The sequence below is a fragment of the Pygoscelis adeliae genome, unplaced genomic scaffold (assembly GCF_000699105.1).
Source record: "Pygoscelis adeliae isolate BGI_AS28 unplaced genomic scaffold, ASM69910v1 Scaffold160, whole genome shotgun sequence".
Lineage (NCBI taxonomy): Eukaryota > Metazoa > Chordata > Aves > Sphenisciformes > Spheniscidae > Pygoscelis > Pygoscelis adeliae.
The window spans coordinates 5,213,692-5,235,923 of NW_008824035.1; the positions used below are offsets into that span (position 1 = coordinate 5,213,692).

The window sequence follows — 22,232 nt, forward strand, 5'->3', positions numbered from 1 at the left end:
TGTTGGGGGTGGTAGTGGTGTATGCATATGCCATTGTCTTTGATGCAGACAGGTATATCTGTGAATGCCCACTCAGATGCAGCCAGAAACTATCTCTGTTTCACAAACAGGTTGACATATCTCCTGGCTGGGTGAAGGGCACATCAAAAGAGACTTTTCCTGAACGTCACCAAGCACTATGGTCTCACTATTTGGCTGTCCAGGTAAGATACTCAGTTATGTTTTTAAACTCCCTGTTCTAATGAGCAGAGTTCTGAGACCAAATCCTTTCGCCTTTCTTTTCACATTCTTCCCAGAAAGAGTCAGGATTTTGTCTTTATTGCATGTTCTGGGATGTACACTGACCTAGAGTTTGCACCTTTCATACTGGTACTGACAGAAAACTATATCTGACTTGCATATGTCAAATTTTTTTAAGTGCTGATCATGGCAAGATGCTCTGCAAGTATCAGGAAAAAGCACAGAGCTCAAGGTCCTGGAGGGCAGCACAGGGCATCAGGGGAATGGAAATTCCCTGAGGTCTGGGCTCTGCATTCTTCAGAGCTAGCTGCTATATGGACCATATGGAGACAGGTATAAATATCATCTCTGTGGACACTTAGGCTCCACTCATCTCTGTAGTGCCAGATATAAATCACAAGAGTATCATTGTCAATAAAATCTGAATTGAAATCCCACTTTGGTCTTCACTGCTACATCTGCTGATTTGAGTGCACCTATTACCTGCCAGAAAATTCAAAAGGGGAACCTGGCTTAGAACGAAAATAATAATGCGTACTTATATAACATTTAGCTCAGGGAAGGCTGCTACAGTGGTAAGGAAAGCCAGAGAAAATTAAGCACTGCAGAAATATGAGAAGGTTGGAAAAAGTAGCTACTGAGGATGAAGAAAAGTTCAGAACAGCCAGAGAATTTGGGCAAAGTAATTTCCAATAGGATAATTAATAAACATCATACCAGGAATTATTTAAGTGCAGGAGCAAACACAAAATATTGCTGTTGCCATATGTGAGATGATCGTTTCTGCTCTGCTCTCCCATAACCTTCACCATTCAGGTAATTTAGCAACCTGCAGCTTATTTAGGGCAGAATTCTTCACTGGTCATTACAGGCTGAATGTCTCAAGGATTAGTCCAGGTGGATGCAGAAGGCCTAACAATGGTCAACTTAGCTGCCAGAAATGAAGGTGAATTGGAATATACACAGGTTATACAGTGACACAGATTCACAGCCAGCTGTGGCCAGAGGTCATGAGGTTGTTGATGCAGCTCCAAAGCATCTCTTCACCCAGGAGGGATAAACTTAGAAAATAATTTACTTGAGCTGCTTTTAGATTGCTTAAGAAAACTAAGTTCTTGGTCCCACTGCATAGGAATTGTCAAGGAAAAGAAAAAGAAAAAACAGTTGATTCCTGATTAGGAGTCAGACACACGATTCAGGGGATATCTGAGCTACTATTTGCTGTGGCGGAAAAAAATTGCCCTGGATAATTATTCTTGCTTTGCCAGTGTAAATTTATTGGAAGACTTTACAGCTTGTATAAGTGGATGTGTGGATCAAATCTATTTTTACCAATCATGGAACACATTTCTCTGAGCAGGCTGCGCTTGAATAGGCAGAAATTCAGTCATTTTGCAGTGACATCAGATGTGTGATCTTTGACCATTTTTTATCCCCAAAACACCAGATTAGTGGAAAATTAGGGGGAAAATTCCAGACTGATGTCAGAATACTAAAACGTCTTCGAAAAAGGATATGTCATCAGATGCTACTTTTACTTAATGCACTACAATTGTAGGTCAACACTGAGAGAGCAGTTAGCACCTGCAAATGCTGGCAAATTGAGAATGTGAATGTTTATTTGTACAGTTGGAGGTGGTGCCAGATAAAGGTGCAAGAGGAGAAAAGTGAACCAAAAGAGCAATGAGATTTGGTGTTCTGGGAGCTGCTGCCACTGCAGGAACATGGCGTAGAGGGCTGTGGGGTTTGGGTTCACAGTTATGGAGCCAAGATGATGAGTTCACAGCTGTGAAAGAGAGACACATGCTGCCAAGTTTTTGGGTTGCAAGGTGGAATTTTGATAGCAAAGAGTCAAAGTAGTAGGTAGTAGAGAATGCTGAAATTGTTTTAAGCTCCAGCAGCTTTGTGTGTCGGCTAGCATTTAGTGAGTGAGAGTGTCAAAGAGGTGCAAAGAAAACAGGATTTGAAACTAGGACTAGCTTTTTGTATAAACATGTACAGGAGATGCTTTCAAAGTTGTTACAGCTACCTTCTGCAAGTAAGTAACTTTGCTGGAAGTGAAAAGGTGATTGGTAGCGTCTCTCGACCACATCACAGCAGCTCTAACTAGACAAATAGAAGATTTGACAGATTTTAATGGTGGCCTCCTGAGGAGGAGAGCTGAGAAAGTAAATGTTGGCATGAGCACACAGGCTCCCTCAGAAGGGCAAAACACAGGGTCAGAGGGGAAAGGTTCATCTTGTCATCGCTGCTTTCTAACATGTAGCCACTTCCTGTTTCTTCTGAGAATGGTGAATAAGAAATGAACTTGAATTTGGGCAAAGCTTCAAGGTTTTTATTGAATGGTACATAACTAATAAACAAGATTATACACTGTCGGTATTTTCATGGAAAATAGACTCAGTTAAACACAGCAACATACTTCTGCCTTTTTGATAGATGCTAATTTAGCATTTGTAAAACGCAAGGCCCCAGCAGAGCTGGAACATCCTCCCAGCAACAGCCTAAGAGGGCTCCTGCTGGGCAGCCTTCCTCTCCAACCGAGCTGTCAGCACTGGCTCAGATATCATCAATGTTAACTCCAGCACGGCACTGCTGGGACACAATGCCAGTGAAAGGAGCTGAGATCAGGCTTTTAGAGCAGCAGTGTCATTAGTGCCAGCCTATGGTGATGCCTCTGTGGAAGTGCAGAGCACTAATGCCAGAAATGGGACCAATAAATAGCAATGCAGGGAAACAAGTCAACATTCCTTTGTACATTAGTGTGCTCTTCTGCCTCTGCCCCCCAGACCTATAGAATTAGCCTTGCAATGACACACAAGCCTCTGTCGTAATAGTGTTTGGATTTCAGTTGATCAGTAGACATGGTGAAATTTGACAGTAAGATGCTCAGCTGCAACAGCAATAGCTCTTAATGCTATACATATATATATGTATATATATATAGACTACATATTGGTACAATACAATTCAAAGAATCAATGGCCTAATGTAGCCATTTTTATGTGACAGGGTTAACCTTGAAATATTAATGCATAAACTATTTATTCTCCTCCAAACCATAGAAGTTACAAAGAATATTCTCTCTCCTTCCCATACACCTTTTAATAAGACAATTAATTTTATTTCTTTAACTTAAGTGAATTAGCAGACTCTCCATCCGAGCTAGGAAACAGTTTTTCTCGTTCCTTGTTTCAGTTAACAGTGATGTGGAATGGAATCACTTTTTTCTCTAGCTTTTCAGAAGGCATTTTCACATAGACCCCAGTAGTGAGACATCGTCTTCTCTTTATCTATAAAATATGGGAAGGTAGTAAAATAAACAAGTGATCACAGCATAATCATTGACCAGCACATTTTAGAGAAAACTGATGGATGTTCTGCCTTTACTGAGTAGAAGGTATTCTAGACGCCTTTCCCTGTCACCCCTCTTTGTAGAAGATCCGTTGAGACCATTTGAGGGAGAATTAGGAGTTACAGGGGCCATTTAGCAAAAACCAGAGTCCTGCCATTCATTTAGCCCTTTGAAGGTGCTCCTGCTGCAGAGTTCAGTGTTTGTTCAGTTCAAAATTACGAGTGTTCAAACTGGTCAGTTTCATTTAGCTTCTAGGGACAAGGGCGGATTGAAAAAGATGGGACAGGGATACTGTTTAGTTTTAAGCTTTGGCATCTGGTTTATTTCTAACAGTCTATGAGTACTCCAGACCAGCATGGAAAGAGGCAACCCAGGCTTACATTTTGCATGCCTTTGTCTTTGTGCAGATATTTCTAGCTGTGAAGTTAAAAATGCTGTAAGTTACAATTCTTCCCCATCACAAGGGGAAATTTCTTTAAATTTGCTTTGCACAGAGGTGAATGGTGAGAAAAGGAAAAATCAAATCCTGGGATTTTGTATGAATCAGTTGTGAAATCAGAGTACACGCGGAGACTGTTGCCTTTGATCCCAGAAGCATCCAGGACTCCAACCTGTTCTGAGCATCCAAACCTAAGCCAAGGGCCAGTCCAGCTGATGTAAGCTGACCGCTTTCTGGTACTCTGGCAACACAAATGAGCCATAAACAAATCCAAATGCCAGCTCCAGCAAGTTCTCTTATTTTGCTGTATTGTAACAGCATTGCACCAGTAAAAAGGAGCATCCCAGTACGTTTGTTCCCAGTGTTCTTCCCTGTTCTCATTTCATTCTCTTGTTCTCATCACACAAAGGGGTCTTATTAGCAGGATGGGGCTGAGTTGATGGGACTTACCGCTTTGCCCACGAGAATGGCTGAGATGATGATACTGTAAAGAAAAAATCCTGAAGCAGTAGCTCCTAATACCCAGAGATATATGACAGTGTCTGGACAAGGTTCCGGATCTAAAACATATGATATCACACAAGTCATGTCACACATGAGCCTCATAAGGAAGCCCCTAGAGTCAATAAGTCAGCCTCTACACTGCTTTTCTCTAGCATATGCTATCCCAGGATACTACCAGGACTGAGCTCTGAGTCCCTGCCCACACATCCTCCAATGAAAATAGGCTTTATCTGTAGAAGAACATGCACCTTACTTTCCACTATTTCTGCACTTACATATCTAACTGCCTAGACATACATGTACACTATATGGTATTGCTTATGCTGTCAAACATCCATACATTGCTAAATACATTGCATGGCTATGACTATGCCTGCTTTAGGGGTGTGCAGGGGGACCTGAAAGGAATAAGAGGTAATCATCATTCTCAGAGCTTGAATCAGTGTTCAGCCTCACTTCTTACAAACAGAACTTTGAAGACCTTTGAGACATAATAGCAACTCCCTTAATCTGGGATATCACAGTACTATAAAGCTGCTTGGCTTACCAATGACATAGAGATGCGTCCCATTTCCCTTGTTCATAAAATAAGGTGGAGGGTACATCCGCTCCATCTTGCAGACGTAAAGACCGGTATCATTAGCTTGCAGGCCAGTGAGGGTGAGGGTCACGTTGTTTCGGCTAGGGCTAACATGGCACTGAATGACCTCTTCCACACTGAACATTTTAAACTCCATTGTGTAGGTTGAAGCACAAATTTCAGTGAACTGGTCACCCGTCTGTTTAAGCAGAGTCACTCGAATTTCCTTTGCATTCCCAATGTGCTTGTATTTACACACCAAGCTGGCGACTCCTTGCCTGTTGGCCAGCACCATTGCTGGCTGAGTCACTTCCATTACTGTAAGGAAGTAAACAGTATGACGGTAAGTGAACTGTCAAGAAATTATCTGCAGTCATTTACTTGAAACCTGCACAATAGGAACGGAGTCGTACCACCTCCTATTATCCATGGGTAACTCCTAGAAATGCTGCTAAATCCTTCCAAAAAAAGGACTCCAAGACCACAATTCACATAGGCACTGCATTAATATACTTAAAAAAGCTCAAGAAGTGCTTTGATTACTCTGAATGATATTATACAACTCAGCATTTACTTGTTGCTTAAATAGTAGGTAATTTGGCCCACTTACTGGAGCAATGACCTGCACGCTTCAGTTTCCCTCAACACAAACTTTTTAATATACATAAGAAAGAAAAAAAAACAGATTTCAGATGGTAAAGCTGAAATTTGAAATGTAAAGTTAGGCATTTAAACCACAATTTCTGCCTGGTAGAAATAAGCATGTTCACATTTAGAAACAAACAGGTTGACATCCTGTATGGAACATGGAACAGAACCATTAAGGTAACAGTAAAACTGGATGGAAAACCTGTTTGCATATTTTTGTTTCTGATCTTTTTGTTCCTCATTTTTAACCAGTTATTCCCAAGCCACAATACAGCAACAGTATATACCCCAAGCCACAGTATAGCAACACACAGCAAAGTCTGATAAACATACTGCAAAAAATCATTACAGATCTTAAAGGAAAACTAGTGTACCATGTACATCCCCACTGGCTGCTTTTTACAACTTCTATACTCTATCCTGCTACACAATGGGAAGGCACCGACTTTTGCTTTAATAAGCTGTGAAGACTCAGTATTATTTGTTCAATTTCATTTTATATCAGTCCATTTTGGGGCAGGGCTTATCTTCGTCAGTTCTGCAGTGCAAGAATTTGGGACGAAGAGGAGTAGAATTTCTCCATCCATTCAAACCTCTATATCCACGTTATCAGCTGCCAACAACTTCACTCACAGGGCCCGGTTTGTCAAAATCTTTCTTCCTTCTTGAGCTACTCTGAATCCTGCCCAGGCTCTCTACAGATGCTACTGCTCTAAAGTCTGCCTATGGTTTTCCAGATACCTCGCAGTGCCCCAAGACCTTGTTCCCAGACTGTCCTATGGAGGGGTCCCATGTCATCTCCCTCTCCCTGTTGTACCCAGTCCATCTCTTGCAAAGATGTGAAACCAAGAAAATGTAGACACCCCCAGCTACCTTGCCTCCTTCATCTACCCACCTTCAGCAATGGCACTGGCTGTGCAGAGAAAGCCCACGGTGACCAATATTGAGAGACAGATGCTGAAGGGGCTGAAGGTGGCAGATGCCTTCAGACTTTAAGACAAACTGGAACTCTCAGGACTGGAAAAAAGGCGACACCTTTCAGGATACTGAATCTTCGAAATGTTTGAACCCACACAGAGTAACTGTGTGTATATATAGCTTTGATCCCAGATGCTGTACCTGAAAGTAATATGAAGCTTTGTTTTGGTTTTACGAGAAAGGAAGTAGTGGGTTTGATTAGTACGTGCACAGTTAACCTCAAACAGTATGAACAAAACAACTATTCAGCAGATGGAAAATATATATTCAATCTGAAACTGCCATCCATTCTGCTTTAAGAATTGGGGGAGGAAAGGTAATCATCCAATAGGGCAGTTCAGGCCCTTTGGTGCTGCCAACTTGCACTTAATATTTTAGCAATCATCAGGCATTTCCTACTAGGACAACACACAGAGAACTATACTTCTGCCTAATGTGGCACAGTGAATCAGTGCAAGCTAGCTTTTTTATGGAGGACTTCCCTCCACCCCCAATTTCTTTGCTTGCTTTAATGTTAGTGCTTTTGATGTTTAAAAATTGCTGCCCCCTTCAAAATACTGATTACACTTGCAATGATTTCATCTTTTCATATCAGCAGTGACTTGAATCATAACCCAGCTTCTTTAGGCTTTCCTTTTTCTAAGAAAAAATTATCTATCTAACTTTATAGCTAATGACTTCCACATCTATACAAAATACCTACAGACTTTACTGTCTAAGTACCGTGAGATCAACAGATGAAAAACACTGCAGGAGCTTTGATTATTGCTATCTCTGCTTAGAGCACCTGCGTCATTTCAAATCTCAGTGAAACAGTTTTCACCCATTGGCCTTTTAAAAGTCATGTAAGGTCTGAAAATAATTTTGCTTTTTTATGTGATAGACTATCATATCCCTGAATCATTGTCTAAAGAATTTCATAAAAATGAAGTTACACTTCAGTTACACTGAAGGTCATATTTTTTTTTTTCCCACACTTTGAGAAGTTCTTTTAGAAGATGTGTCATCATTTGTATATGTAGATCAAGTAGATTGCAAAGACCTACTTTTTGACTGTGACCCAGAAAAACTAGCAGCATTAGTTCTTGAGCAGTAGCCTGCCCAATCCAAAGATACAGGATAAATATTTGATATTGAAATCACATAAATACCTAATGATATAAATAAATTTACTGCTTCCATACTTAGGTGATGCAACAATTGTTTGTAATGACAGATTCATAGTCAGTTTGATCTTAACCAGCATTCAAAACAGAACTGATAATAAATAAAAATATGGCTATGGGAAAATGAAAAACTGCACCCTAATAATGAGTCAGGCCCATATTGTATTACTGGTTAGAGTAGCTTAAATCAATTTTAATATTAAATTTAATATTAAATAAATGCTATTGCAACATCACGTACCAGAATATCAGTGAGATTTATGGCATGAAATTACCAGGTTATGCCTGACATTTTCATATCCAGAGTAGTAACCAAATTACCTGTCCTATGTATTTTTGGATGGGCTTGGTTTTTGTATCCAGTTAAACAAATTATGCACTTGAGCCTCATCAACCATAACGTCATCTTCTGATAATTGATTGAGACTGCAAATTGATGGTGCAATTAACCACTAAACACTTGCAAAGGATTGCCGTGTAAAACTCAGTCCTCACTGCCCCACATATCCACAGTATCTTATACAGCTAGAGTGAGAGGTAGCACTCTGGTGCTGCTCTCTCTGGCAATTGAGACTGCTCTGGCAAACGTTCTGTTTCCAGTAGTACTCATCTTGTTTCCTGGCTGTTTTGTTCTCAGCATGCCTTTTTGGATCGACCACTTTTTACTTTTTACCCTGTTCCTCCTTAAAAGCCTCATGTTATGATGGCTGCTTTTCTAAGTAAGGCACAATATGTCTCCCTGTGGAGTCTTTTGAAGTCGTCTCTGCCTTCACAACCAGGGCAGCTTGAGGTGAGTATTCCCCTTCCAATGGACAGAGATCACCTTGCTATGGTGCCCTCTACCCTTGCTAATCAGACTTTGGATCTTGAGTTAATGTATGCAGATAGCAGATGGATGATGCAGTAAAATAGAGATCTTGTTCCAAATAAGATTTCTCCTTCACTGTTCCCATCCTTCCCAGCTCAATTATGGCATGGAACAAGGTATTGGTAACTGAATGAGTTCCCTCCTAAAATAAGATCCACAAGAATCGCCGGGGATGCCTTTTCTCTCTGCTGTGCCCCTCTTCTAACTACTCTTCTGCTGATGAAGAGTCTCTGGACTTCTGCTTGGTCCACCTTCCCTGTATATCACAGCCATGCTTGGTGGTCTGCAGCCATAGGACCTATCTACCTGATTACTGTGCCTTCTTGTCTGTGTAGACTGGTATCTTCCTGCCCTGACTTCCTCATCTTGAGAACTTTCTTTCTTCCACCCTTTCCCCGTAACTGGAACCTGACACATGGCCTAGGGCCAGGGCAAGGGAATGGGTGAAAGAAGAACCCTCCCTTTGACTCTGAGATTCAGAAGGTCTCTCAGGAAGGATATTCCTCAGGCTGTCTCCAACAGCCTGTGCTTTGCACTTGCTGTGTCCAAAAGCTCAGTGTAAGATAAATCTTTCCTTTAATGCACATACTTATATTATAGTACTCTTTGTTCTTAGGGGTGATATTAATCCCCAGGTCACAGGAAACCTTTATACTTCACATATGCTACCATAGCAAAGTGTCAGAGCAGGGGAGGGGAGTGAGGGCCTTGCAGAGCTAAGCTGCAGAGCCTTAAACTGCGGAATCAGCTTCAGAGTGGTTCGGGTCTCATGGCCTCTTTGAACTTAGCTCAGAGAGGGATACGCAATTTACACTGAACACTGGGCTACACTACTGTGGTTAGTCAGATTGCTAGCAAGTTAAATAACTAGGTTTCTCATGTAAGATTCTTTCTCATTTTGGTTTAGTTGCTCGCATTTTAATGATTTGAATAGCTTTTCTTCACTGAACACTTGTTAGGGCAAACCTTCCTGCTGGCACCCTGTCAGAATTCCCATTGCAAAATGTTATTATTCACAAAATTGATTTTCACACTTTAAAGCCTGTCTCATGCTGCCCATGTTTTTTTCTTCTGTGACAGGAACTTGCTTGGTGAACTGCTTGAGATGTAATGGGGAGAAGAGAAGCTTATCATTTGCATAAGTATCTGGTTTCAGGATATTTTGTTAAACTCAGAGTGTGAGATCATGTCTTATTATGTTAAACAGTTCACGTTTTTACCATGTTAGTTTGCCACAAACCTATTGGGGTTTTGAAGTGCACTGTCATTTGAAAAAAAAATCCAGACCTCTAAGTGGTATGGCTGAAGAAAAAATCTTTTCTACAAAACAATAGGTAAAGAGAAAAGGAAATAACACAGTGACTGGAAAAATATTGTTTCATTACCATTAAAGGACTAAAATGTGATTAGTGTAAGTAAAGGCCTAGATATGACCAAGTTTGGTGGATCAGTCTTGGTTCCTGAAGGAACCACAATTCACATCACAAAACCACTGATTTTTAAGTCTCTAAGAAATGTGGCCTTTCTGTCAGCTTCTAACCTGGATTTACAGATGCTGCTCTCTAGTCCTAAGCCTGTGCCCTCAGTTCAGCCTCAGCAGAGGCGAGGACAGCACTAGCTGAGGAATTCTCCATCCAGTACTTCTCAGGGCACACAGGATTGGTCTTCTTGTGCACTCCTGCTGACCAGCAGATTGTCCAGAAGGATTTGAGGTGTGGATGGATGTGTGAGCGTCCTTTTTCTTTGTGCTACAATTTTGGTATTTCCTTTTTAGAGTCTAGACTTTGTTTCCCCTACTGTAAATTAATTATATCCAACAGGCTTTCCTGAAATTCAGGGCATCTATAGTTATCTAACACAGAGGGAAAATTGCCTCCCAACTTTTCATGCTAGCAGTTCTCAGTTAGCCTTGAAGGTCCGCATTGTACCCCTTACCTGGCTGGGTTTGCTACAAGTTATTTGTAATAGTCCATACATGGCCCAGTAGCAACCAGGACCCCTGCCTGTGTGAGTGTATTGCCCCCTCCCCATGCCCTATGCAGCTTACAGTCAAAATGTAGGATCTGAGACTGTATGGAAAGAGATACAGACAGAAGTAAGAGGAAATAAGGAGACAGGACTGAGAAGCAACACAGGCAAAAGGTCTTTACACACCAGCTTCCTTACTCTTCTCCAGTTTCCTGTAAGGGATTGTAGCAAGGGAGAGATTTTAGAAGGAATTTGAATACAGACCCTGAAGTATCTTGGCAGATGTTTAAGGACTTATCTTTAAGGAAGGAGCTTTCCAAAGCAGAGTACCACAAATCTCTTGTTAATAGGCCAGTCACTTGGGAGTGAACACAGAATAAAGCAAACAGCTTCATCCCAGAGTGAACACTGAAAGCTAGTCTGTTTTCAGGAATAAGCAAAAAAGAACCAAAGGAACTCCCCAAGTCTAAAAATAAAGCAGTTAAGTATACCCCGTGATGAGCTGCAGCTGTAAAGACATGGAGACATACTGGAGAAAGATTTCACTTCTGCTTCCATTTATTTCTTAAAGCGTTGCAAAAAGGAAAAACAGCAAAAGGTAGCCTTATCTCTGATTGATAGTCTCTGGCTCTGACAGTACGCAGTTTGCATTTAATAAGGGACACAAGAATAAATCTTTATAAAGCTTTGCTGAAGACATGTGAGGAGTGCTGTTCTCCTCAAAAATGAGATGCGTAAGAAATATTTTTAAAGGGTACAGGTGAGGAGTGTAATTCACGTGTGATATATAGCTTAAGAGCCTACTTCCAGTGTTCACAGGGCTAATTAAGACCTTGATTTTTTTTTTTTAAATAATTTATGGCATTTCAAATTACAAGATCAAAGCCAGACTCCTGGAAAACCTAGAATTAAACCTTTGTATTTAACGTTTATAAAGCAAAGGACTGAAAGAAGTTTACATAAAGCAGAGTGCTCCAGCTCAGTGGACGTACAGAGAATCCAAATATTTGAAAGACAGACCTGACAAGGAAAGGCATTTTCCTAAGCTCACACTGGGAAGTTATATTCAAATCCAAGGGATGGCACGGAGCACGTTCTAAAGCACCTCTTTGAATTGATGACAAGTGGGTAATGAAGATCAGCTTTATTCACCAGTCAAAGTTTGGAGGCCATTTCTGAAGAGTGAATGAGAGCTGATAGTTAGAATGGGATGGGCTGGAAAATGAAATGAAATTAAATAAAATTAAATGAAATTAAATGAAGGAAGGAAATTTAGTAATACAGCAGAAGGGGAAAGCCAGCGGACAGACACAAAGAGAATGACAAGGTATTCAAATTGACAGCTTCGCAGTAACATTTTGAATACATAGCAGTGAGCCAAAGTTTGTCAAGGCCAGAGAAGAGAATGTTTCAGCGGTTGAGGTGAATAGCGATCATGGGCTAAGGCTTCTAAAGGTATTTTGTCACATTCAAGCACATCTGCACTCAGTCTGATTTGCCTGTGTGGGGACTGGATCTCAGAACTACAGCACAGGTATGCATCTCTTCCCAAGGGCACATCGAGTTTGGGAACAGAAGCCACAAGCCTTGGACATCTTACAGAAACAGCTTCTGTGTGGAAATCTCAGAGGGCTCTTGATGAGATGGATATAGGGAAATGAGAATACCAAGAGGGGAAAGGATGTTTTGGGCAGAAATATGAGTGGCTGGATCAGTGAAGGGTATATGCAGCTTTTCAGTGCTTTCAGATGTCACTGTTAGGCTGTGAATGAAGCATATTCCCAGACAAAACCTGCCCAGAAGCCACTTACAAATGAAAACACTTTTTAGTAAAGACCAGATAGTGCACCACCTGCATCCCTGTCAATAATGGTCTTTAAAATTTGCATGACAGAGCAAGGTGGTATGGAAACACAGCACTGAGGGATTGGGATCACTTCAGAATCCCTCCTTGCTATAACCTCGCCTCGCTTTTCTGCTTCCCACACCTTCTCCTCACCTCTTTCCTTGCAGTTTTATCTACAAAAAGCATGGAATGAATAGTGGCTTTATTACAGATTGTTTATTCAGAGCTTGTCAGAGAATCTGTTCCTGGGAATTATGTCTAAGATCTGTAGGGTTGATGCCCTGATGAGTGGAAGTGATATGCTCGATCAGTTTGCCTTTGGTCCATGGGCCACCGCATGTTACTGAAAGTTTACAGTGATGTGTGCAAGGCTTGTGAGTTTGCATTAGAATATGTGTTAAATCATAGGCTGGAGGCTCTGGAGGACAAAGATAAGGAATTTCTGGCAGAGGGTTGTGGAATAAATCCCAGACTTTGCAAGAATCTTCTTGTTTTTGAAGTGTAGCAGTTGCAAAAAAAATTGTCACCCCATAACCCAGACCTCTCTGCAAATGGGATGCTGTAGCCAAGCGCTGGGTTTGTGGCTGGCATCGTGTGAGTGAGCAAACTAAAAGCAGGTCCTATACCTTCCAAAAATGTATCAGCTGCAGGATTTGTTGTTCAACTCAGTCTTCACCACAGAATCTGTTCTCCTGTACAAAGCCTTACCCTTGCATTAGTGATAACTCCAACTCCCTTTGTCTTCCCTAGTTTACAAAGTACTTGAAACCATATTTCTAGGACTTAGCAATTCCCCTGTTCCGAAGTCCCTACCAGGGCTAAGTATGAAAATAAAACCCTGAAACGTCAGAGAGGCCAGATGTGCCAGGGGAGGCTGAGTCTTTTGTTAGCCAAAGTGATAGTTTGAAAAAGCTGACAAGCCTCTACCTCTCTGTTCAGAAGCTCTTTCTTACTATACCTGTTTACTGACAGATACTACAACTCCCTACAAGCCTTATCTTTCTCAAATTCTTAGACAATCACGTCTATAGCAACTCTAAGAATATTAACTTGAATGCGTTAATGTGGCCAGCTTGCTCTCGTTATTTGAGTTGAGCACTGATTAATGCCTGCTATAAAGCCTCTGATTGCAGTGAACATCCAACTAATGTGCTTCTTCACAGCTCCAGCTGCCTCCTTGCACTATCATCACCTGAAAACCCAGCTAGGAAATCCTACATTTTAGAATTCAGATCCAGCATCCAAAAGAGTTCCTAATGTTTTGGCCACGGGGATAATGGATACCAGAAAGTATGATAGTGGGCAGTTTGGTTGGCATGTGTGCTAGAGATGAAGGGAAGAATCAAGAAGGTTTGCAAATATGTTTCTAGGGGGGAAAGAGATTATAAAACAGGGCTGCAAAGTCAGTAAGAGGGGATAAAAAGGAGGATGGGCTTGTGGGTAACACACCACTTGGGGAATTTTTCTTTTAGATAGCAGTGAGATTATATCTGGTGCAAACAACGAAAACAAATGTGTTGGATGGGGTCCAATGAAAATCAAGCCCTATGCAAAATGGGAGGAAATGTTTTGAATTTTATAATTTTGATGAAATGTTGAAGGAAAAGGGGAAATTTTTGAGAAAATGTGTGTACATCTTTTCCTAAAGCTTTTTTCAAGCCCTCAACAACAACATTTTTCATTTTTAAATCATCGGGTCTTTTGTAAAGAAAACAAAGGTGTCTTACACACTGGCAAAATGTAACTTTGTCTTTTTTCTGCCTGGAACCAGTACTGGGTGAAATGAGAAAAATGTGAAGGGAACCCTTTGCAGCAAGAGCAACTGCAGTTAAGCAGAGCTTTCTTGAGAAAGTTTCACTTCCTAAGGTTTTTTGCTATGTTTGCTCATTTAAATGGCCATTGTATTAACTCACTGTTTATGATTTTCAAACGTCAGCAACCAACTTAGATCTTGTAAAAGAAAAAGTGTAAAGCAGAAGGCCTGGTTCTCATTACTCTAAGGACCTAACTGCATCAACAAATTTTGCTGCCACAGCCTTGTAAGTGGCATTGCTGCAATATTACCTGCCTGATATACCAGTTGGTGTTGGGTTATTGCCAGAGGTCAAGTTTCAATGAAAATGCATGGTATTTCTGTACCAAGGTCTTTGGGCTAGAGGGGTTAGGCAGGACTCGTCTCCCTTCATTCCCATTCCTCCATTCCTTCAATAGCTATGAAACTACAGCACCACCCATTCCTGACTTGAAGGGTTTTAACTATAAGCTATAAGAGTGCTTTTGTTGTTGTTTTTTAAATACTGTATCCTGAAACAGAGTAATTTCATTTGCAAGCTATTTAGTAGTAGACTGTGTATTAGGTCATAACACACTGAGCTGGTGAATGCAGGCTCTGGAGAGAGTGCAGCTATAATTTCTGTCTGTGACTTTGCAGTGACTGATTAATGTTTTGTTGAGTTCCTGGGCCACTGAGGAGTTGGAGACACATGGAGCTGCAGGCTCTGGAGTCTTGAGAAGTTTGGATTTGCATGATAAACTGTCGAGCCTGGGAATGGGGCTTTTGTTTTTGAAAAGAACTTCTGCAGCCAAAAGTTCAGGATAGGAGATACTAATATATTTCAGGAGCTTGGCCAGTACAATCATATTCCTTAATATCAAGAAAAAAAACCTTCAGAATTTCCGATGAAATAGTTCTTAATGTTTTTCAAATTAAATGATTTGATTTTTCTTTGTGCTGGTTTTGGCTGGGATAGAGTTAATTTTCTTCATAGCAGCTAGTATGGGGCTATGTTTTGGATTTGTGCTGGAAACAGTGTTGATAACACAGGGATGTTTTCGTTACTGCTGAGCAGTGCTGACACAGAGTCAAGGCCTTTTCTGCTTCTCACACCACTCCACCAGTGAGTAGGCTGGGGGTGCACAAGAAGCTGGGAGGGGACACAGCCGGGACAGCTGACCCCAACTGACCAAAGGGATATTCCACACCATATGACATCATGCTCAGCATATAAAGCTGAGGGAAGAAGAAGGAAGGGGGGGACATTTGGAGTGATGGCATTTGTCTTCCCAAGTCACCGTTACGTGTGATGGAGCCCTGCTTTCCTGCAGATGGCTGAACACCTGCCTGCCGATGGGAAGCAGTGAATGAATTCCTTGTTTTGCTTTGCTTGTGTGCGCAGCTTTTGCTTTACCTATTAAACGGTCTTTATCTCAACCCACAAGTTTTCTCACTTTTACCCTTCCTCCATCCCACCAGGGGGGAGTGAGCGAGTGCCTGTGTGGTGCTTAGTTGCCGGCTGGGATTAAACCATTACATTATTGTTCAAAGCAACATTTTCTTTCAAAAATCCCTGTTATTTTTAAATATTCAAACCATATTTAAATAGCCAACATCAAAATGAAGCATTAAAATTTTTTAGGAACAAATGTCTCATTTGAAGCCTCCAAATTATTAATTGTTTTACTTTTCAATTCACAAAAAAATCAATTTTTTTTTCCTTTCAGTCTGATTGAAATGAGTCCTCTTGACTTTCCAAATTTGCCAACGAAACAAAAAGAAATTAATTATTCATCAAGTTCCAATGAACACTCTTCATAAAACTTCTGAATTATGCAAACTAATCACCTTCTGGGAAATAGGTATAGATCATTTTATGGTACAAGCTTGCAATGTGACTCAATGCCTCTTCACTTGCACACTATAACCCTCCTCAACCATCTGATTATTCAGACTTTTGCCTTGTCTATGGTTTTCAGCTCATTTCCCCCCCACTGCCACCATCGATCTCTAGTTTTCCTTTGCTTACAACAAAATATTCTTTATCTTTCAAGATATCAAATGTTGCCATCCTGTGAGGCAAATGCAGCTGGGAGGACAGAAATGGTTAAATGACTTGGCTCGTGAAGTTACTTGTAAAACTTGTCACTGCTCTGACAGTGTCAGCAGAAAAGGCGAGGAGCAGCCACCTGCCCCTGTTGCACCCATGGCACCCCCAGGGAGCATGAGTACAGGGATGGCGGGGATGGCAGGCCTGGCCTGCCGGCTGCTGTTGCTCAGGATCGTGAGCAGAGCAGGCATTTTTGTTTGGCACAGGGAGGAAGGGATTCTCACAGAGGTCTGGCCTTGCAGGTGGACCTCTAGAGGAAACAAACACTGAGAAACACAACAGAAGTAAGACATAGGAGCTCAAATTGAGGGGCCAGAGGCAGAGAGGGAAAAGGAAGAAGCTTTGATCTCCCTGTCCTCTTGCAGCTACCCCGTTCTCTTCATTTCCCCCTTCTCTGTGCCCCGTGACTGCAGACGCTGCACGAGTGAGCGTGGTGGGAAGCAAGGGCTGCCAGCCTCCTCCTCACAGTCAGCCAACGCTCTCCTGAAGTGAATCACGGTCTCTCCCTCCCCAGCAGCCTCTCTGAAGCAGGACCCCGGCCTCATTCACCCACATACTACCAGGCCCTTCGGCTGACCTTAAAGAGGAACAGACCAGCCTCTTGCTTTTAGTATTGCTGCTTGCAATTTGCACAAGAAGTGTTGTGTTCTCTTTCCTGCGCTTCTTGCTTATGTACAGGGCCAGCGGGGCCCCAGGGTGGTGTCCTGGGTGCCCCAGCTGAGTACCCATCCTTCTCTTTGCACTAAAAGACAGCAGCCACATGCACACCGTGTGCATGGTAATTCATTTGCTCTGCACTTTCAGGGATTAACTACATTTTTAGCTAACCTGCATGTGCTGTTCTTGGGATCCACTTTGTTATCTTGATTAAGTGCCCATAGTTTCTTCAAGGCTTTTGCCCAGTAACCTGGTTTAATAGCAAATGTCATAAAGGCCACAGCTAGAGTTTGTACACTCCAAACTGTGTAAATGCCTACCATAGTTGTTTGCATAATTGTTGGCCATTTTTCCCCCTTGATAGCTGGAAGTTTTCTACAAAAAAGAGTGGCTTTTTTGTAGAGTGGCTGCCTATAGCGAACATCATCCATTTAGCAAGAAAGGGAGGGCAGATACCAAGGTATTTTTTTATCAAGGACAGATCAGTTCTTTAATCCCAATGCCACCAAGAGCTCCAGTCCTTGCAGAGCAGGCAAGAGAAGGGCTTAGCTGATGGCACTTTATTTTCTGAGCTGTTTGGTGCTCATTTCAGGGACATTGTGAAACCCAGACAATCAACATGTCTTTGTGGGAAATTATGTTTCATGTGGCTTGACTTCTGGTGAAGACATGACAAAAAGTTTGTCCTTATGCTCTTCAGCTGCAGGCTTCAGGCAGCTCTAATTTGCATTGGCAATCATCAGCCTCCAAGAGGAAATTCTCCTCAGGGAGCAGCACTGTTTACCAACAAGGCCACCTCTGCTGCTACACTGTGGGCACACGTTTGGTGTGGGCACACATTTGGAGTAGGCACTGCTGTGCTGCTTTTGAGCTGCTAAAGATTCCTGTTGTGACAGCAACCTCACACAAGGCAGTACTAAACCTTCCCCACCAAGGGAGGACTGGCCTGCAGTGAGTCCAATGGTTAGATGTGTGCCACTGCCAGGGCTCAGTTCTCATCTCTTAAGCTAAAGTGACTGTCACCCTCCCACCTCACCATTTCCCTCAGGCAGGCCAAAACTGCTATCTTTTAATCTATTAAACTTGTGGGGGTTTACTGTATTTATTACTGTGATCCGAGTGCGAAGACATTGCACAATGCCTGAATTATCTCATCACATGGAGAAGAAGGAAGGGCCCCAGTCCTGTGGGTGTGATTTCACTGACAGCCTGACCCCATGGAAGAGCAACTGCTACCAAAATGGGCATGATCGTTCCCTACCCCCCAAACTCTCTAGCCCCATGGGTCTCCCTCCCTTTTAGCAGCATTAGCCCTTGTGCAGCTGTGCAAGCTAAACCCTTTCCCTGCTCCAGTTCATCCCACAACCAAATTAATCCCAGTGCCAGCACAAGGGGGTGGGGTGGTACAGCTGGAGGCCAGAGGAGCAGTCTGGATGGTGCTGCCTTTTCTTGACAATGCTGACTGAGATCAGGTAAAGCAGGTCATGAAAACATGTCCTAAAATACTACCTGGCACAAAACTCTCTTGACAGTCAAGAGAGGACTAGAGAATTCCTCAAGGCTTTCTCTTAAACCACGTACATTTTGTTTGTGTTTAAATCTTTCCAAGTCTTGACTCTCCAGCACACCATATATAGTATATTTAATGTACAGTGAAGATAATCAAATCCTAAACATGAGATCTGTGATACAGCTGAGCTTGTGAGCAGTGACAGCTCAGGGAATAAATCATCAGAATGAATCTTTGCAATTGAAATTTATTTCTGCACAGTTGCCTGGCGAGGCGCTTGAGGTTTACTCAGCTTTGACCTCAAAGGCCCCAAGCAATGACTGCAGTAGTAGAGTCTATGAAAATGCCACATTTCTTCTGATAGAAGGGGCTGAAGGAGAGGCTGATTGAATGATTGCTGTGAGAATTATCAGTGATATTGAATTTGGGCAGGGGAATGTATTCCAGAGGCAGATACATGCAGTTCACTCCAGAGACAGACAGGCATGGCAAGTGAAAGTGATGGGGTTAAAGCAGGGCTGAGGTCTCCAAAGGATAAGGCAAATCTGGGCATGTTGGGGACCTCAAAGGGAGCTCAGGGAAAAGGAGTCCTGGATGCCCAGAATTTCACTGCAGCTCTCTGTGTTTGTAAGGTAAATCCTGCTGGATCAGTCACAGCCATAGGAATGAGGGAGACGTGAGGAACCCTGCTACGTGCCTGTGTGAGCAGCAGCCACTGCTTTGGGTGTTTGCCAGAAGGTACTTGCTTCTGGAATGAATGGCTCTGGGCTTCAGGAATACCCTGGCTGCACCCGCACGCGTTCTGCAGCAGCTGTGCCTGAGTGTTGTAAGGTATTTGAATTCAAAGATCAAGTGTTAGCTACCAGCTCACAGTGCTGGCAGGAGGAGAGCCAGCCATTACCCCGCAGCTGGGGTGAGCTGACAGGTGCCTTCACCGAAGGGCCCCACACATGTGGAGCGAGGACATTCCAGTACCACCTCCAATTAAGCAGTTTGGGTGCAGTCACTTGGCTTTAGAGGCTGAGAGGTTTTCCCAGGAGTGTTCCTGGACCCGTTTGATTTACTAACAGACACAAGTCATACAGTCCAAAGCAAGATTTAGCCCCAGGAAAATGGTGCAAAGGGAACTTTTTTTACAAGCTTTCTAAGCAGATGTTCCTGTAACTCTGGGGTTTGGCACACTGAGGCTTTGTAAGTAACTCATGAGGTTTCCCCCTTCTAGGAAGAAAATACCTTTTACATTAAAGAGTAGGCCTCAAATCTTAAAAGCATTGCTAGCTTTTCCCCTCCCCTCCCCTGAAATACACCCGCATATACATGCTTCACATTTATGGTGTGGTCATCCTCACCACTGCCTTAGGGCCAGGTTTTGTAATCTTGTATCTAGTCCTTGTAAAATGGGGCTGTGATTGCCCTTGTAACAAGAAACGACAGTTGCTGACTGCTGTAACTCACCAATCTGAAAGAAGAGGGAAAATAAAAGGGAGGGGGTGAATCTCAGTTTAATTTCTCTAAATTCAGCATCCCCCAAAAATATTTAAGTATAGCCAATTAGGTGAAGACTCTGCTATAAATGGATAATGCAAAATTAACTTAAAAACAAGTAAAAAAATGAGCTGGGTTCACAATGATACTCTCATCAGACCTCCCCCATAGATGGGCAGGGCAATATATATCCTTTTGCCTTTCCCCTTTGGCAAGAGTGTTATGTGTTATCATGTGGTGTATTCTTAGAAAAGCATCTGCCATACCTTCCTGAAGAATTCATTTCTTGCAAGCCCTCCCCCTTTTCAGTTTGAGAGCTGTGGGTTTGTACGAAGCGTCATTGTAAAACAGGTCTACCACAGCCAAATGTCATTTGGCATACTATATTCTCAGAACCAGCAATACCGCGCCCTAGGCAGGAATGACGAAATATTGAGGGTAACTCTGAAACACGCGTGAGCCAAGTCTTTGTTTTCGTACCCTCCTCAGCACTGCTGGTCTTTACTTTAATGCTGAATGGATGTGTGGCACAGCTGGGTCCCCCTAGCAAATGTCCTCAAGACGGGAACGTGTGCCCTGCTTTTACTACTCCATATTGCTCACGGTCATGCCAGGCAGACCACAGCTGAAAGCTCAATGCCCTTCTGCAGGTGACGGACCCATTTGCACTGAGGTCTGGTTGCAGAGATTCGCAGGGCCCCAGATATGGCACACAAGGCACATTATGGCGGGCACTGCATGAGATAAAGAAAAGGCAGTATCAATGTCACAGGGGTCCATTCCAGAGCTTGGACAAATCCAGTCCTTCAAGTTCGTTCCTCACTGCACAGTCACTGCAGCACCATTCCCCAGTCAGCAGGCGAGGCATTGCACCCTGGCAGCTATTCTGCTGGGAGCACCACACAGAAAAAAAACCAGTGGAGGTCCTTTGGATGTGTTTTTGCAAAGCCTAATTCTTCTGCCAGGGAACATTTCATCATCACCATGCATCGCTCGGTGCTGCTATTGTCATAACTCTTACGGGGCTGAAGGAGTATCACTGCATGTGGATGTGAGGGGAGAAGTGCAAAGTTTAGCAGTAGTTTGGGAGCTTATGGGGAACGTGGGGAATATTTCCTGCTCTCCTGGGATGAAGTCATACTTTGTTTTGCACAGGTTTAAACTGGGAAGCACAAGTTTAAACCAGAAATAGTTGACTAGATCAAGCAAAGCTTGTTCCTGGGTTTTGTACCATGAGCTTTTTTTACCACCTGAGACAAGCGAGCACTATGGAGTGAATGGAGTTGTGAGAACTGTGGTGAACCTCCTGGAGCCTCCAGTTCCCTCATTTGCATTCATAGAGAGAACGAATCAGCAAACAGGCCCCCAACCTTTTTCTCCCCTCCCCACATCGTCTCATATGGGAACTGTCCAAGCCAGGCCTGGGAGATCTCTGGTGCTCAGCCCTGAAAGCCACTGCTTGCAAGAACATTTGTTACTTTCAGAAATGCATCAAATTCCTCAGGACCCTGGGGAGAAGCTGAATGGGATCTCAGCAGAAGAGGCACCTCCAAACTCTTTTTCCCACATGCAGTTTTCCTAGGCTCAGCTCACAAACTGCCCATGTTGAACAGAGGACTGCAGCCCATCGTGCATAGCAGCACACCGGAGTGGGTGGTTTACCAGAAGGGATGCAGCTTTCCCTCCAGCTATGTAACTTGCGCCTCTTCTTGCAGCAGTGCCGTTAGATGCATGGCCCAAAACTGAGGCGAAGCACATCCCAAAATCCGTGGGGTGCTGCTAGTTACCTCCCTGTAGGCCTTTTAAAGGAGAGAAGGAGAATTTTGATCCGGAAGGATCAGCTGGTGGAGAGACACCGCTCACTGAGGTACCAGGAACTGCCACCTTTCCTAGCTGCGCCCTCCTGTCCCCCAACTGCTTGTGGCAGAAGGGCTGTGGACCAGCGTGAGTGTGAGAAGAGGATGTGGCCCTCGGCTATGCATGGCCCTTCGGGGAAGGCGTGTACGGGGAGGGGAGGGGAGGGGGAAGGGGTGTGCAGGGGGGAAGGGGCGCACTGGGGGTTTGCAAAGACATTTGCTGCGAAAGGGCATTTCATTGCCTTCTC

The 22,232-nt window shown here is 43.0% G+C and overlaps 1 protein-coding gene across 1 annotated transcript; it reads right to left on the minus strand.

Annotated features, from left to right (window-relative positions):
* Nucleotides 1-2,553: 2,553 nt before the first annotated feature.
* Nucleotides 2,554-9,143, minus strand: CTLA4 (cytotoxic T-lymphocyte-associated protein 4). The gene is made up of 5 exons (XM_009333057.1): nt 9,085-9,143; nt 6,662-6,756; nt 5,086-5,436; nt 4,485-4,594; nt 2,554-3,533 (listed from the first exon to the last, which is right to left on the minus strand). The coding sequence occupies exons 1-5, from the start codon at nt 9,141-9,143 to the stop codon at nt 3,435-3,437; spliced, it is 714 nt and encodes a 237-aa protein (XP_009331332.1). The 3' UTR covers nt 2,554-3,434.
* Nucleotides 9,144-22,232: the final 13,089 nt, after the last annotated feature.

What these genes read in the sequence shown, in the direction of transcription:
- CTLA4 (XM_009333057.1), bottom strand. Translation starts at nt 9,143, where the DNA reads ATGAGGAAGTCAGGGCAGGAAGATACCAGTCTACACAGACAAGAAGGC. An exon ending in CAAGAAGGCACAGTAATCAG is followed by an intron (nt 6,757 to 9,084) that starts GTAGATAGGTCC and finishes TTTGTCTTAAAG; the next exon opens with TCTGAAGGCATCTGCCACCT. An exon ending in GACGCATCTCTATGTCATTG is followed by an intron (nt 4,595 to 5,085) that starts GTAAGCCAAGCA and finishes CATATGTTTTAG; the next exon opens with ATCCGGAACCTTGTCCAGAC.